The sequence below is a fragment of the Melozone crissalis genome, unplaced genomic scaffold (genome assembly GCF_028551555.1).
Source record: "Melozone crissalis strain CALT ecotype California unplaced genomic scaffold, PUWL_Pcris_2 ptg000136l_1, whole genome shotgun sequence".
Classification (NCBI taxonomy): Eukaryota; Metazoa; Chordata; class Aves; order Passeriformes; family Passerellidae; genus Melozone; species Melozone crissalis.
This window is the reverse complement of record NW_026535909.1, coordinates 330660-345605: the sequence shown is the minus strand read 5'-3', so window position 1 is coordinate 345605 and position 14946 is coordinate 330660. Positions and strand designations below refer to the sequence as shown.

Here is a 14946-nt window from a genome sequence, read left to right as displayed (position 1 = left end):
GACAATTTCCTGAATTTTTCAATTTCCTGCCTTAATTGCTCCAAACAATTAGAAGTTTCTCTGGATGGCAATATTTTATTTGATCAGCTGTCACTCAGCACAGAGCACATGTCGGTCGCTGTACTGCACAGTGCAACTGAGGCGTGAGAATACTGTTGTGAATTAAGCAGGAATGCATAATTAATAACCAAAAGAAAAGAATGAATCACATTAATCAGTAAAAGAAGACTAAACAAACTGTGACTAAACAAGGGGACAATTTGGCTCAATACAGCAGGATACAGGATTTACTTCAAAAGGAATTGTACAACAGTTTGCCTGGAAATTATGTTAATTCACATCCGTGTGAGTTTCCAGTAGGGATAGTTCAGTTCCAGTCGTGTGGGGCTAGCTGGAGGAGCTGGCAAGTTCCTTACAGTCAGCTCTGCTCTCTGTGTATCCCAGTTCCTGCCACAGTTCTCTAGACAGCAAAATCATCACATTACACGTGGCTTCATCCTGTCCCTGCTATTCTCCTGGGTGACAAACAGCACATCAGGGCTTCATATCTTATCGTTGCTTACCCACCTTCACTCCAGTGAAACCACTCTAAGTTGTGTTCCACTTCAGGGCCTTTCCAGGGATGTACTGTCTCTATCTTTTCCCTGCGCTGCCTCTTCAGGCTGGAATTCTTTTCATCCATTTACTACAAAGCTGGCCAGTTCCAGGTGCCTCAAGGGCTTCAAAGGTTACAGGGTCCCTGTGCAGGGAAAGCAGAAAGTCCTGTAAATGCGCATCCACTTTACTGTCACTTGTGACAGGACATTTAGGTGAAACTGGGAATTAAGATAAGCTCTTTGCACCAGACTTTGCTCCAGCGAGGGACAGGGAGGCCCTTTGCCCCAGGTGCGGCCGGACCGAAGCGCGCACGGCGCGGTCCCGCAGGGTGGCGGTGGCGTCGCCCCCTGCAGCTCCCGGGCGCGCTCTCCGAGGAGCTCCGGTGCCCCGAGGTGCCCGGGCCGCCCCCAGCGCCGCCCGCCGGCGAGCGGAGCGGGGAGCGCGGACTGGCGGGACGCGCCCGTGTTGCGAAGGGAGGCGGCAGCGAGAGCGGCCCCCCCGCGCCGCCCGGGCCTCACCGGCACCGCCTCGCTCCCCCCGCGGGGCGGGAGCGGCCCCGTGAGGAGGCGCCAGGCGCGGGGCTCCGCTCGCCCGCGCGGGCCGGCTCCGGATAAATGGGGGGCGGCTCGGACGGCGGCGCGGAGCCCTGGCGGAGCCGGAGCGCGGCGCGGCTCGGGCGGCACCGAGCGGGGCAGGATGCGCGGCGGGCGGCCCGCGGCGCTGCCGCTGCTGGCGCTGCTGGCGCTGCTGACGGCGCGGGGCGGAGCGGCGCCCCTGCAGCCCGGCGGGACCCCCGCGCTCACCAAGATCTACCCCCGCGGCAGCCACTGGGCTGTGGGTAAGTGCGGTTCAACTCCTGCCAAGGCACCGGAACGCGCGGTTCCCGCGTCCCGCGCCGAGGCAGGGTAAGTCTTAAACCTCAGCTTCTCCGTCCGCTTTTATTCCAGCGAATCTGACCAAGAGCCTCTCTCTATCTCCAGACAAAGCGCTTGGTAATCGCTGCCCCTCTCTCAACCACATTTTCTCTGACCATGTAACTTGTATAAGAGACAGAAGAAATTAATAGTACCGTATGACACTGACAAAATCTTCACTCCCAGTAGTGCTACAACTATCTACCCCCTTCCCTTCCCTTCCCTTCCCTTCCCTTCCCTTCCCTTCCCTTCCCTTCCCTTCCCTTCCCTTCCCTTCCCTTCCCTTCCCTCAGTCAGTAGCGGTCCCACTGATGTTTGAACAATCAAATTTTTACCCGTTTTAGTTAATTTTGTGCTACTTTAATTGTTGTTACAGGACATTTAATGGGGAAAAAAAGCACTGGAGATTTTCCTTATGATTTTGAAGAAGAAAACAAGACACCATTTTCAGCATTACCTGAAAATATCAAGCAGCTGGAAGAGTATCTGCAGTGGGAAGAAATCTCAAAATATTTGCTAAGGCTGCTGGAAAGGAATGAAAATAAAAGTGGTCACTTTTCAAAAGGAGGGCTCCCCTGGTACACCAGGAACACCTGGGAGACAGATGACAATAGCAGTTGGAAACATGTAAGTAAGATAAAGCCTGTAAAGATGCTCCATGTGTTCAGGTTTTGGTTTACAGAATCATATCAGCTTCCTCTGACTGGTGGATTGTTCAGAAAAGCAGCAGAAACACATCTCATGTATTAGACATTCAGTACAATAAGACTCTTCTCTTGATTGCAGATTGTCACTCACCGATTGTATTTTTGGTGACTTCATTTGCTAGTGGGCACAAACATGGCATGCATTCGGCAGATTTTAGTGCCTGGGTTCCCTTCCAGCTGCTTGGTTGGGCCATTCTTTTTCTTTTTCTTTTTCTTTTTCTTTTTCTTTTTCTTTCTTTTTCTTTTCTCACATTGGCACATATTGCCCAGCAAAGCCAAGCTGGTGTGAAAGGCAAGTGTGAGGGCAGGAGGAAGCACATCACACTGAGGATGTTCTGCCTTGAGCTAAGTAAAGCCTCATCAGGATGTTCTGCCACTCAGGATGTTCTGCCTTGAGCTAAGTAAAGCCACAGGGCTGCAGAATTGTTTTCTGGTCCCAGCTTTGTCCCTGTTTCCTTTGCCTTTTCTCCAGCCCATGGGGCTGGCTGTTGCTGTGGTCATTCCTGGGTTTGCTAAAGGAGTCTGTGGTTACTGTTAAGCTGCCCCTCCTCATCCCTGAAGCTGATGTGCTTCCTAGTGCTGTTGCACAAGACAACAAGGTTTTGGAACAGATTAATCCCTATTGTTTTGGGAAATACTGTAAAATACACTGGGAAGGATAACAGTGAGGTTTTACAGAAAGTAGTTGGCGTCTAATGTAAATCACAGGATCCACAAGAAAATTCCTTTCCTTATGATACCTCAGCCACAGTCATGGTGATAAAGCTTCAGAATTCTTTTGGGTGACCATGAAATGGAATAAAAAGATTAATACATCCTCTTAAAGATATCAATGGGAAGAATTTTTCCTTCCCGTATTCTACTGCAATATGATGTCATTAATATTCCTGGGCTAACTTCAGCCTTGTTTCCCTCCTGAAATCCTGGTGCAATCAAATCAGTGAGTACTTAGGCTTTTATTTGAATGTGGGCAAAAATTCACCCTTTAAATTAAGCTAAGATTTAAGTCTCTCACACAGTGATATGAATGCTGCCCACAGGTTTCTTTCTGGCTGTAGCTCTGTGATAGTGATGCATCATAGTAACTGATTATTAATACTTTCTAAAAGCAAAACTATTTATTCCATCTTCAGTTCTGCAGTGTGCAGCTTTGTAATCAAATTAAATGAACAAATTCCATTATTTAATGTAAAGAGGGAAATGTTCTGACTTCTAAAAGTGTCTGTCAATAAATCCTGCTTAGGAGGGCTGGAAGTTGCCTCCGGTAAGTTGAATCATACCCATATGTGTGTACTTCCGCCTTAAATTAACATCCACATTTCTGTGGTCAGACATCGGACATCCTTATGGAGTAATCAGGTTATTGCCTTAAGCATCCAGATTTCTGCAAGGATTATTAAAAACCAGCTCATGTTTTTCCTGTGACTAAGATAGAGGACAACTTGCAGAACCTCATTTGGCCATAGAACCTTTGATGTCCATCATTCAACAGTTTCTTTGTCTCCACGCTGAAGTGAAATCTAATGAAAGGAGCTGTAACTGTGCTTTCATGTTGTTGGACACGACCATCTGATGATACACAGCCTAGACAGGATATGATGTCCTGTTTTCCCCTTGGCTTCAAGAAAGCACCTGAAATTTAAGGTATTTCTGAGATCTTCCTTCTAGATGAAGAAAACATGAAGATCAAAAGGAATATACTTTACTCTTTTGAGGGCCGCGATAGTTTCCTTAACATTTAAAAAATGAAAATTATTTTTCATTTTAAAGTTATTTTGAACAAAAGATGCCTTATTTATAAAGGTGGATCTCTGATATAGGGAATGGGACATTCCCTGTAGTGTGCATAGTGGAACAAACGCATAACTGGCCTTTGGGCCAGTTTTGTGTAGATTTGTCAGGCCATGAGGGGTTTCATGTGCACGGACTTTGGTTGGGTAACACCTTGGGGTAAGGTGCTGCTGGAGCCCAGCTGTGGAAGGTGTCCACGCACAGGAGAGGATTGCCAGCTACAGGAAGCTGAGGATGATGACACAGCGTGTCCAGAAAATTTGTCCTTGGCATGAAATACTTTTCCAGGCATATTTCATGTGAGTTTGGAGCAGAAACTTTTTCTTGGAGGAACCAGATAGCAGATTTGCAGCGGGTTACTGTTCCCTGTGCAGTGGCCTGTTGGACTGAGACACTAAATGTGACCAAAGCAGGTAAATGATGAGCCCTGCTGCCAGCTTCTGGAATGGCTGTGCCAGGAGCCCGTGCCCTCCGAGGGCTGCAGTTCCCCTGCACTGACCATGAGAGATGCAGCCTGCCCTGCCTGCAGCCCTGTGCTCCACCTGCTGCACACGGCAAACGCTGCCTGTGCGGGAACTAACTGACTCCAACAACTCTGCTTCATGGATGCTTTCAAATTTAGCTGATTTAATGTGAAGCTTGAATTTTAAATTTAGGATCAGGAAGCCCCAAAGCTAGAAGTAAACACAGATGAGTATCTCAGGTAACTCAACTCAGGGTCTCTCTTATTAGCCCAAATCATCCAGTGCATCACCACTGATGCTCACGCTGGGCTGCACATTTCTTAAGAATAAAAGAATTATTTCTAAAGGACTCACTCAGAGGAGGGAAATAGCTGTAACACACAAATAGTCAGAAAATGGAAGAGGTGAGACCAATACTTCTTGAGGTTTGACTTAGGGTGGTGCACCTGTGTTATTTTATTTTCAGTAAATGCCTTGCCTGCTCTTTATTCTGTGAATAAATTACGTTTAATGTAGTTAAAGGGGAGGAAAATCTCTCCTGCAAGTTGGACTAAGTGCAAAAGTAAGTTGGAAAATAAACTTTAAATTGTTTCTATTAGTTGGCTTTTTCACACTAATGAGACAGGATATAAATGAGATGGCACACAGAATTATCTGGGAGAATGACTTTCCTCCTACTTTGGCAGTTGGTTATTACACTAACCAAGACAAATGGGATCTGTTTCAGAAAGATTATTAGGAATATGTTTGTTATGTGAATGCACAGAGCAGTTATCTATTAGGTTTATTAACTTATAGAAGGTTTATTATCTTAGTGAATTACTTTTTCCAGGACTGGTCTATAACTGATATATTTTCCTTTTTTTTAGATGATGGACTATCTGCTTCAAGTTGTGAATATGAAAGAGAGCACTCCAAGCTGAAAGAAGATCACTAAATCATGAAGAAATTGAATACTTTCTGTAAGAGACTATATTTCACAAGCACTTGATTGTATCAGATAATCAACACGGTCACTTTTCTGTACACAAGAATTCCTTTGTGTAAACTACTTAAATACACATATTCTTGTATGGTTCAGCAAGGACTAAATCCTCTACTTCATTTTCAAGGTTGCATTTTCTCATTTGAATGGCTTTGATATATATACATATATAATTGTAATGGAAGGGTCTTCCAATTAATTATGTGACTTACCTATCGAATCATTTAATCTCTTAGTTTGAAACTACATTACATTGCAACATTCGCAATAAATAGTACCAAGAAAAAGACGGATTTTATGCTTTTATTTCAGTTAAGCAGCGAAATTCGCTGTGTAAAAGCCAGTAGCAAAGGCCACCGCCTTCCCCGGGCCAGCGCGCGTGTTGTACTTTGAGCCGCTCTGCCGGGAGCCCCCGTGCCCAGTGTGTGCCCGGGAGGTGACGCCGTGCCCTGTGTGTGCCCCGGCCCGCTGCGGCAGCTCCGCCGTGCCCGGTGTGTGCCCGGGAGGTGACGCCGTGCCCTGTGTGTGCCCCGGCCCGCTGCGGCAGCTCCGCCGTGCCCGGGACGGAACCCGGCCCGGGACGGGCCTGACCGCCTGCTCCCGCCGCGTCCGCCAGAGGGCGCCATCTGCCCGGCCGTGAGGGCAGCGCTCCGGGGAGCCCGAGACCGGCTGTGCCCCGGGACCGGCTAAGCATGATACCGGCCGAGCCCCGGCCGTGAGGAGAACGCTCCGGTGTGAGGGGAGCGCTCCGGGGAGCCTGGGACCGGCTGCGCCCTGAGACCGGCTGAGCGCCGGCCGTGAGGGGAGCGCTCCGGTGAGCCCGGGACCGGCTGAGCCCCGGCCATGAGGGGAGTGCTCCGGGAGCCCCGGGACCGGCTGTGCCCTGAGACCGGCTGAGCCTGACACCGGCCGATCACCGGCCATGAGGGGAGCGCTCCGGTTAGCCTGGGACCGGCTGTGCCCTGACACCGGCCGAGCCCCGGCCGTGAGGGGAGCGCTCCGGGGAGCCCGGCACCGGCTGTGCCCTGACAGCGGCCGATCCCCGGCCATGAGGGGAGCGCCCCGGTTAGCCTGGGACCGGCTGTGCCCTGACACCGGCCGAGCCCCGGCCGTGAGGGGAGCGTTCCGGGGAGCCCGGGACCGGCTGAGCCCTGAGACCGGCTGAGCCTGTCACCGGCCGAGTCCCGGCCGTGAGGGGAGCGCTCCGGGGAGCCCGGCACCGGCTGTGCCCTGACACCGGCCGAGCCCCGGCCGTGAGGGGAGCGCTCCGGGGAGCCCGGGACCGGCCGAGCCCCGGCCTTGCAAGGTGTCCCGGTGCGCTCCGGTGCCAGGTGAGCCCCGTGGCTGCGGCTGTTTGCCGTATCTCAGTCGCACCACAATGCCCGGCTCCGCAATCCCAATCGTTGTGGGGCAGAAGTGTCATATGACAGAGGGATGACTGCCAAATGTCAGCCAGTTTTGACATAAGGCCTTGGCAGAACACAGAGATGCTCAGAGAGGAGACACAGTATTAATTTTACTAGAGAGACTGGTAATGTCAGCGTCCTGGTCTAACGAGCTTTTGGTTTCACTTTTTTTTTGTTGTTTTTTTGTGTGGGTTTTTTCTTTTTTTGGTTGGTTGTTGGTTTTTTGTTTGGTTTAGTTTTGTTTGTTTTTGTTTTGGGGGGTGTTGTTTGTTTGGGGTTTTAGGTTTTTGTTTGTTTGGGAGTTTTTGTTTCATTGTTTGGGGTTTTTTGGTTTTCTTTTGTTCCACTATTTTCTCCAATGCTAGCATTTTGCGGGTGGGTACACTGTGGCTGACAAACTACTGAGGGAAGTCCCAAGGTTTATAGCAGCGACAAAGGAGGACGGCTGACTGCATAGAAGGGAGAAGCTAAAACGCTGTAGCTGAAGGGAACGCACTTGAATTAATGCCTGTTCATAGTGCGTGCCTAGAGATGTGGAAAGGAAACCAGGAGCTTTGAGCAGCTCCTTGAGATGTTGCAGTAGTAAGAAACTGAATGTCCATAATTGAAATGCCTGTCAGATGTAGCCAGGGCAGATGGAAACAAGATCGTTCAACTCTCTGTGCAGAGGAAGGGAACAGTATTGCCCTCAACGCCAGCAGCTACCACCAGAAATTCAAACTATGGCTGAGCAACGTGTGTTTTCATGTCACAGGGGCTGTGAGCTACACTGGCAGCAGCACACACAGCAGCCAGCCTGCTGCTCCGGAGGGAATGACAGCTTCTGAGCCACCCAGCAGAGACTGAGGGTCCCTCCTGCACACAGAGACAGTCCTTCTCCACCGGGACGCCAATGAGCTGAACCTCAAGTCAAAATTAAAGAGCTCAGGTATCTGCTAGTTTTCTTGAACACGGGTAGGATTTTGAGCAGGGATAGAGAGAAGGAAGGGAGACCAGAATGCACTCTTGAGAACAAATTCCATCATGGCATTTTCTTCATAATTACTCATTCTCTGGTAGTCTTTTTTCTGTATTATTCTTCCTTATTCCAACTTCAGGTGTTGAAAAGAAGTCAAGTATGGACACTAAAAATACTATGTTGCTAATACAGTTTAAGCAAAAGAAGAAACAGACCACTCAGAAGGCCATGCTAATAGCCTTAGCAAAGTTAGAGTAAAGAAGTGGTTAAGGATCTAGATGATTTAATCCAGTTTTAAGAAAAGGTTTTACAGTGAGCAATTAGATGCTGTTTAAGGAATTAATCGCTAATGGGTCATTAACTCTGACTGGTATTGTACAGTTAACAAGCCGAGGCAGGATTATTAGACTCAGCACCCAATTAAGGAGGAGAAGATATTTACAACAAAATGAACAAATGGGCTTTTAAAATGGAATGGGACAATTTGAAAGAAAGTGTAGGAACACAGAAAACTAGACAGGCTAGAAGAAAGATGTGTTTGCATATGCCTCTGTCTCTTTATTTGCCCACTTCTGTGTAGCTGGTAAAATATTCATTTTAGCAATAAACTCCTAGCTTTCCTTGAGAGACATGGACCAGGTCGATCCACTTACAGGGTTCACCTGTACAAGGTGTAAGAAAGACTAGTTTAATATGCCAATAAAAGAACAACCACCGTATCTTGCCATAATCTTTATTTGTTTGCAGGTGCTGGATCAGGACCTTATTAAAAGTGAGCAGGTATCTTCAGCTGCTCCTTCTGCTGCCCTGTCATTGTGGTTTTATCTACTGCCAGTCTTTGACTATCTCAAGTAACCAAGCATCAGCGCTGCTGACAGCCGATCAGGAATTAGAGGGCTTCTTTCCAACGGCTTTACAGGATACAGAAGAACTATAGGTAAGAGAAAGGGAGGGTAGTAGTGCCAAAATATGGGAAAGCACTATTGAAATCTTGGGGAGTTTCTTATTAACCATGGGCAATAAGGACAGGTGAGAACTTTAGGGCAGCAATTTAATGTGCTTACCTGCAGGAGGGTTTCCAGCTTCAGAGCCACAGCTGGCCTGTAGCCAAGTAATGACAAGTGAGATTGTTCCTACCCTGAGAAGGAAGAGTGTGCAGAGCCTGTGCAGTCACTCATTAGTGTGTGTCTCCTGCTGACACAAACCAGGCTACACAGGCACTTCTCAAGCACACCAAGAGAAATTCTTCTCTTGCAGCCACCAAAAATGCCATGTCTTCTTGCAACTGGTGATGCAAGCAAAGCTTGCCCGGGAAAGGACCACTAGAATAAGACCTAAAAACTGAAGCAATCCAATTTTTGTTCTCCTTCAGGTGTCTTTACTAGAAGTTAGCAAAATACCTGCCTTGTCCTGACAGCAACGGCAGTTCTTTTCCTGGCAGCACTTCCTCTGTCTGCCAAGGAAGCAAAGAGACGTGTGCAGGGAAGGATGGGCACCACCACAAATGCACACACAGTAGAACTGTCAGGTCCAGAGCGCAGCAGGACAGTCTCCCCCAGCAGGGCTTCATTCCCCCCACACTGAGGGGGAACCACTTGGCTTCCCTGCGTGCCCTGGACCAGCACAGCTCAGGGCAGGGAAGCTGGGGGTCCTGAACTGGTGCTCTGGTCCAGAGAGGCAGGTTGGATCTGCAGGGAGGCTGGGGACAGAGGAAAAGGCGTTTGAAAACAAGAGGGATTCCTATTATCTGTAAAAGAAGCTCTCCATACAATAGATGGGGGCTGCTGTGGGGGAGATGGGGGAGAAAGCTATGAAGGGATGTTTAGAAACTGCTGTCTGAGGTTAAAAAGCTCTCTGAAGTGAAGCTGAACAAGGCTGACATACTTGTTTCTGACTGGACTCTTAAAAGATACGCACAGATTGTGAAAATATAATTAGACGCCGGCCTTTGTCTGGCCACAACGAGTGGGAAATGGTGAAAGGAGAGGTCTCCCAGTCTGCATTGAATCATCCCCAGGACACAATGAGGGCACTTGTGCATCCCTCTCTCTTCCCTAATGAGAAACATTAATTGCCACAACCTCCCGAGTGTGTAGAGCACCCCATGCCCAGCAGAGGAGAAGGGGTGTTTCATTACAGCTTCTCAGCCCCATTACAGGCAGTAACGGAGATAATGAAAAATAAAGATGCCGCAGTTTTAGTTTGGGCAGCCTGGCGATGGGCACTGGGTGGGCAGGGGAGCGGGCACGGCCCAGCTCTGTGCCAGCCCCCAGGGGCTGTCCTGGGCAGCCAGAGCAGGCAGGATGAGCCTGCCAGGCCCCAGCCAGGCGTCAGTGCCCGACCCGAGACCGTCTGTGTGTCCCTGTGGGCAGCTGGGCTGCAGGGTCAGGAGCCCTGGGGGTCCTGCCATTCCCCTTCTTTGCAGAGGCAAGCACTGCCACTGACTCTGGCCTGCAGAGCCCACCTGAGCCTGGCACTGCTCCACAAGGGCAATGGGGGGAGTAGTGTGCCTGCCCCGAGGACTGCAAGGGCTCTAAGCCCCCCCCTGCCCACTCTCCATCACGGGGATGCAGGCCCCAATGCCACAGGCAGCTTGGGCAGGGTTCTGTTGATGGAGGACAGAGAAGAGCCCACAGCCAGGCATCTCCCACCCCTCCGTACATCACACGGAGCAGAGGCTCCAGCCCAAGATGCCCATTTGGGTTCAGAAACATGATACACAGCCTCCATGCAGATGGTACCATTTAATGGTGTAAAAGTAGAACCCTGTCCCCAGATACAACAGTCCTGAGCTCCCAGCCACCTTACATAGCTCTTTGCCCTACTGTAGCTTTTATTGCAACTAAAGCATCCAGCCAAGGAGGGAGAGCAATAGAAACTGTTTTTCCTAAGCTATGATCAGGCCCCTAACTCTTCAGGGGTTGTGGAAAAGGGAATTAAAAGGACCACAAAATACAAAAGCAAGTCAAGGCGTAGGGGAAAGGCGAGTGTAAGGGACAGCCCTCCTGTGCCTGGCCATCCATCCGTGGCAGCCAAAGCAGGGTAAGGATGTCCTTCAGACGTTCTGGGATGCGCCTTCCCCATGGCTTTCTCCCAGGTGCTGAGAGGGAGTTCAGATTGTCTGCCAGGGCTTGCCGATGGACTGGATGTGCTCCTTGGCCTTCAGCCGCAGGGCGGCAATGCTGGTGTTGCGTGGGTCTGCCTCATCCAAAGGGAACTTGTCCACAAAGGTGGCCCCACACTGATAAGGCGGCGGCGGCCCCATGGTCCCCAGGGGCTGCAGCGCGTGGGTCACCGCCGGAGAGTTCAGGAAGGGCGGTGGCGTGTAGCTGCCGGGCAGGCTCTGCGGCGAGGCCACGAAGCCGGGCAGGCTCTGCAGGGCCGTGCTGCTGGGCACCGGCGGGCTGAGCCACGTCTCCAGGGGCAGGCTGCTGCTCAGAGGACCCAAGGGCGCTGCCTGCGGCGAGCGGTTGAACGAGAGGATGGGCGAGTCCTGCAGCTTCATGGAGGTCACCTCCAATTTCTCCTGCCGCCTCCACTTAGCCCTTCTGTTCTGAAACCAAACCTGCAAGCAGAGCTGTATCAGCCAGGCCCCAGGCAGCGGAGAGAGGCTCACCTCTGGCTGCAGCGGTGCATGCAAAACAGAGTGAGGGAAACACACCTTGCCGAGTTGGGGCAAAAGGGAATTTGGGGGGCTCGGGCGTTCTTCCACGACCCACAGCCCCGCGCTCGGTGGAGAGCAGTCCCGCAGTGGAGCGGGCCCGCCCATCCACCCGCCACTGCCCTGGCACACAGCAGATTCAGCGGCCCCGGGCCGGGACGCGCCGCTCAAAGGGCGGCAGCAGCACCGACGAGGCGGCTGCCGGGCGCAGCTCTGCCCCGAGCCCCGCGCTGTCCCGCCGGCCGGGCCGGGTCGCGGCCGTGCGGCAGCCCTGCCCAGCGCTCCGGCGGGGCCCCGAGTGCGGCCGGAGCCGCGCTGCGCTCACGGGCCCGCGGCCGCACCCGGGCTGCTCCGGCCGCCGGGACCGCGGGGCTGCGCCCAGGCGCGTCGGGCCGGGCCGTGGCGGGGAGCCGGGCCGGGCGTTACCTGGACGCGGACTTCGGGCAGATTGACCTTCATAGCCAGCTCCTCGCGGCTGTACACGTCGGGGTAATGGGACTTCTCAAAGGCACGCTCCAACTCGTGAAGCTGGTACGTGGTGAAGGTGGTGCGGTTTCGCCGGTGTTTCTTCTTGGGCTGTTCCTCTTCAGACGGCTTCCCCTCGCCGCTGCTGCCAGCGGGCAACTCGGGGCTGGCGCTGCCGGGACAGTACGGTTCTGCGAGGGGAAGACGGGGGGTCACCGACGGGATCTCCCCGCGGGGCTTGCCCGGGGGCGCGGGGGAGCGGCGCCCGCTCGTCCGCCCCCCGGCACCCCGCGCTCGTCCACAGCGCTCACCTTGGAAGCGCTCAGCGCGGCCCTGGGGCTCGGCCGGCCGCTGCTCTCCGGGCATCTTGGGCAGGCAGTGCCGGGGCCCGCGCCGGTCCGCCTCCTTGGCGCTGCCGTCGGGCGGGAAGGCTCCCAGCAGCCCGTCTTCCTTGGTGAACCCCAGGATAGCCTCGATGCTGTGAAGCCTCGACGGGTTGCCGCCGGGGCTCCGCGCCGCCGGGGCGGCCAGCGAGAAGGCGCCCTCGGCCATGGCGAGCGGGGCGCCGGGCGGGTGCATGAGGCTGCCGGCCCGGGGCTCCGCCGCGCCGCTGCGGTCTCACCCGGCCTCAGGGCGGCGCGGGCAAGTCTGGCACGGTGTCGCCGGACGGGCTGGCCTCCTTGGGGCGGGGGAGGAGTGCCAGGGGGCGGTAAGCGAGAGGGAAGGCGAGGCCCCCGCACCTCTTCGGCACGGAGGGGGAGGCAGGGCATCCCCCGGCCCCCGTCGGCCGCCCCGCCCCTCCCCGCCGGCCCCGGCCCCGGTCCCAGCCCCAGACGGCGCCGGGCGATGCCATCCGGGGCCCCCGAGGCGGAGCGGGGCGGCCCCCCTGCAGCCGGGGGCTGGCCCGGGGGAGCGCCGCGGTCGGAGTCCCGGGACCGGGGCAGCGCTGTCGGAAACCGCGGTGGGACGGGCGGCGAGAGGCGCGCCGGGCACGGGGGGACGGAGCCGGGACGGCGGGAGCCGCGGCAGCCGCTGCCGGGGGCGCGGTAAAGGGGACTCGGCGAACGGGACGGGAAGGGGCTGGAGCCCGGAGGAGCCGGGCCGGCGGACAGCGGGTCCCCGGCACGGCCCCGCGCTGTTCGGCGGCTCTCGGAGCCTCGCTGCGTTTCTCTTGTCCGACGGCCTCAGCCCGGGTCCCTCCCGGACGGTTTGCAGGGGCGCCGGTTTCACGGCGGCCGCTCGAACGCTGCCCTGCGGGACGATCCGCGGCCCTGGCCCGACTCGGGGGCTCCGGGGTAAAAGCTGCTGCGCTGGTGCTCTGCGGGACACTCGCCCTGCGCCCGATTGCCTCCAAAGGCATTTCACAGACCGGGTGCTCCCGGGCAGGATGGACGCAGGAGGTGGGCTCAACCTTTCAGACTTCACAAACCCGAGGAAGCTCTGAGCAATATTTGCGAGGAAGTTTTCAAGTATGCTGCTGTAGGACAAAGCCTGTGAGAAGAGCTGATTCGGTGACCCTGTACTCCACGATGCGAGTGGGGCTGGGGGCAGTAGCAGGCAGGGCGTAGCTTCATGGGGGATGAACAGAATGTTTTTGGAGGTGAGGCAGGGACCCAAATCCCACACATTTCTCTTTGTACTTGACTTGGTGGAAGACGTGGACCTTCCACAGAACCAACCAGATAACAGCATCACGTATCCTGCATCGATCTTTTCCCTGCTTTTGTCTTTCTGTTTTCACACCAGCACTTCCCAGTTCCTCTGAGGCACCAGTTACCTTTTGTCCCAGCTTGTTTATGTGACAAACGCAGTAACACCCAGAGTGATGTTCAGTCTATACTTAGCTTTAGGATGCTTCCATTTGAAGCCTGAGGAGCGTGAATGTGGAAGAAAAACACCACTGCTATTGCTTGTTCTTCCAGATATATTAGCTAGTCTAATAAGTATGACCTCTCTCAATAAATCTGCATTTTTTTATCCCCCTTCTTCCCCATCAGGCTCCATATCATGTAGATTTTTTTCAGAGGAATCACTTCAAAAGTTGGCAGTGCTTGCTTCTGCCAGCGTCCACACCTTTTGCAAGTTTATGTTCTGATGTCCCAAAGCAGATTTCTTTTAGGAGTGCCCGGCTTTTCCTAGCTTCAGGTGAGGTTTGCCTCAGTTCACCACTGACTGCTTGGGGGTTGGTTTGAGGCCGAAAGAGCTCAGACCTCCGTTTGCACAGAGGGAAGAGGCCAACAGAAGAGACAAGAAAAGGTTAGTGTGGCTTTTGTGGACACTATAAAGAGCCAGTCAATACCATTGTAGGGACATTGGAGGGTACTCAAAGCAATCAGCGAGGGGCCATTGTGTTCTGTTAATCTACATGTGTGTTTCCCAGGAACTCTATTAGTGAAGATGAATGAACTGTGCAATGTCCCTAATTTCTTCTAATTTGAAGCTGGGGGTTTACAGCACTCAAAATCAGCAAAAAACACACCTGTCCCTCCAGAAGTCCTGGGCAAAATTAGGAATCAGTTTTGCTTGTTATAGTTAGGAAAGATAGGAATGCAAGATGAAGGAGCAAAAACCCTTTAGTCAGTGCCACAAAGGGCATTGGATCCTGGCACAGATGCTGCTTTTGGGGTACCTGTCAAAGTTGTCCGTTACAGAGTCAATACTCGGGTTTTTTGCCATTAATTACAATATGAATGCAGAAAAAAAGCTTTCCAGCCCTGGAGCACGGTGCTCGAGTCCCACACAGGACACAAGAGACCTTCTTCCCTGACAGAGAAGGCTCCTCTTTACTCAGCAGTAGAATATTCCACTTGCGTTTTCCATGTGGAGCTACGTTTGTCACTGTAGCATCCTTCTGGCAGGCGAGTGGGATTGTTGAAAGAGGAAGCCACTCCCTTGATCCCAGTTTGAAAAAATACCTGAAAAAAACCCCCTATGACAGTGTAGCAGAGCAGAGAGAACTCTGACTCTTCCAGCTCTAGATCTGTCTTTTCTCTCCTGC

General features: G+C 53.0%; 2 protein-coding genes across 2 annotated transcripts; one reads left to right on the top strand and one right to left on the bottom strand.

Annotated features, from left to right (window-relative positions):
* Positions 1–1293: 1293 nt before the first annotated feature.
* On the top strand, positions 1294–5748 carry GRP (gastrin releasing peptide). The gene is made up of 3 exons (XM_054293337.1): positions 1294–1435; positions 1888–2138; positions 5343–5748. Exons 1-3 carry the CDS (start codon positions 1294–1296, stop codon positions 5394–5396), a joined length of 447 nt encoding a protein of 148 aa, XP_054149312.1. The 3' UTR covers positions 5397–5748.
* Positions 5749–10934: 5186 nt separating this feature from the next.
* Positions 10935–12527, bottom strand: RAX (retina and anterior neural fold homeobox). The gene is given in 4 exon segments (XM_054293345.1): positions 10935–11387; positions 11910–12173; positions 12278–12338; positions 12340–12527. Coding segments are annotated over 4 exon segments (966 nt in total).
* Positions 12528–14946: the final 2419 nt, after the last annotated feature.

Bases quoted from the DNA above. Each gene is read 5' to 3' on its own strand.
- GRP (XM_054293337.1), top strand. From the start codon at position 1,294: ATGCGCGGCGGGCGGCCCGCGGCGCTGCCGCTGCTGGCGCTGCTGGCG. The intron at 1,436-1,887 runs GTAAGTGCGGTT...TTGTTGTTACAG, and splicing joins CGGCAGCCACTGGGCTGTGG to GACATTTAATGGGGAAAAAA. The intron at 2,139-5,342 runs GTAAGTAAGATA...CCTTTTTTTTAG, and splicing joins ACAATAGCAGTTGGAAACAT to ATGATGGACTATCTGCTTCA.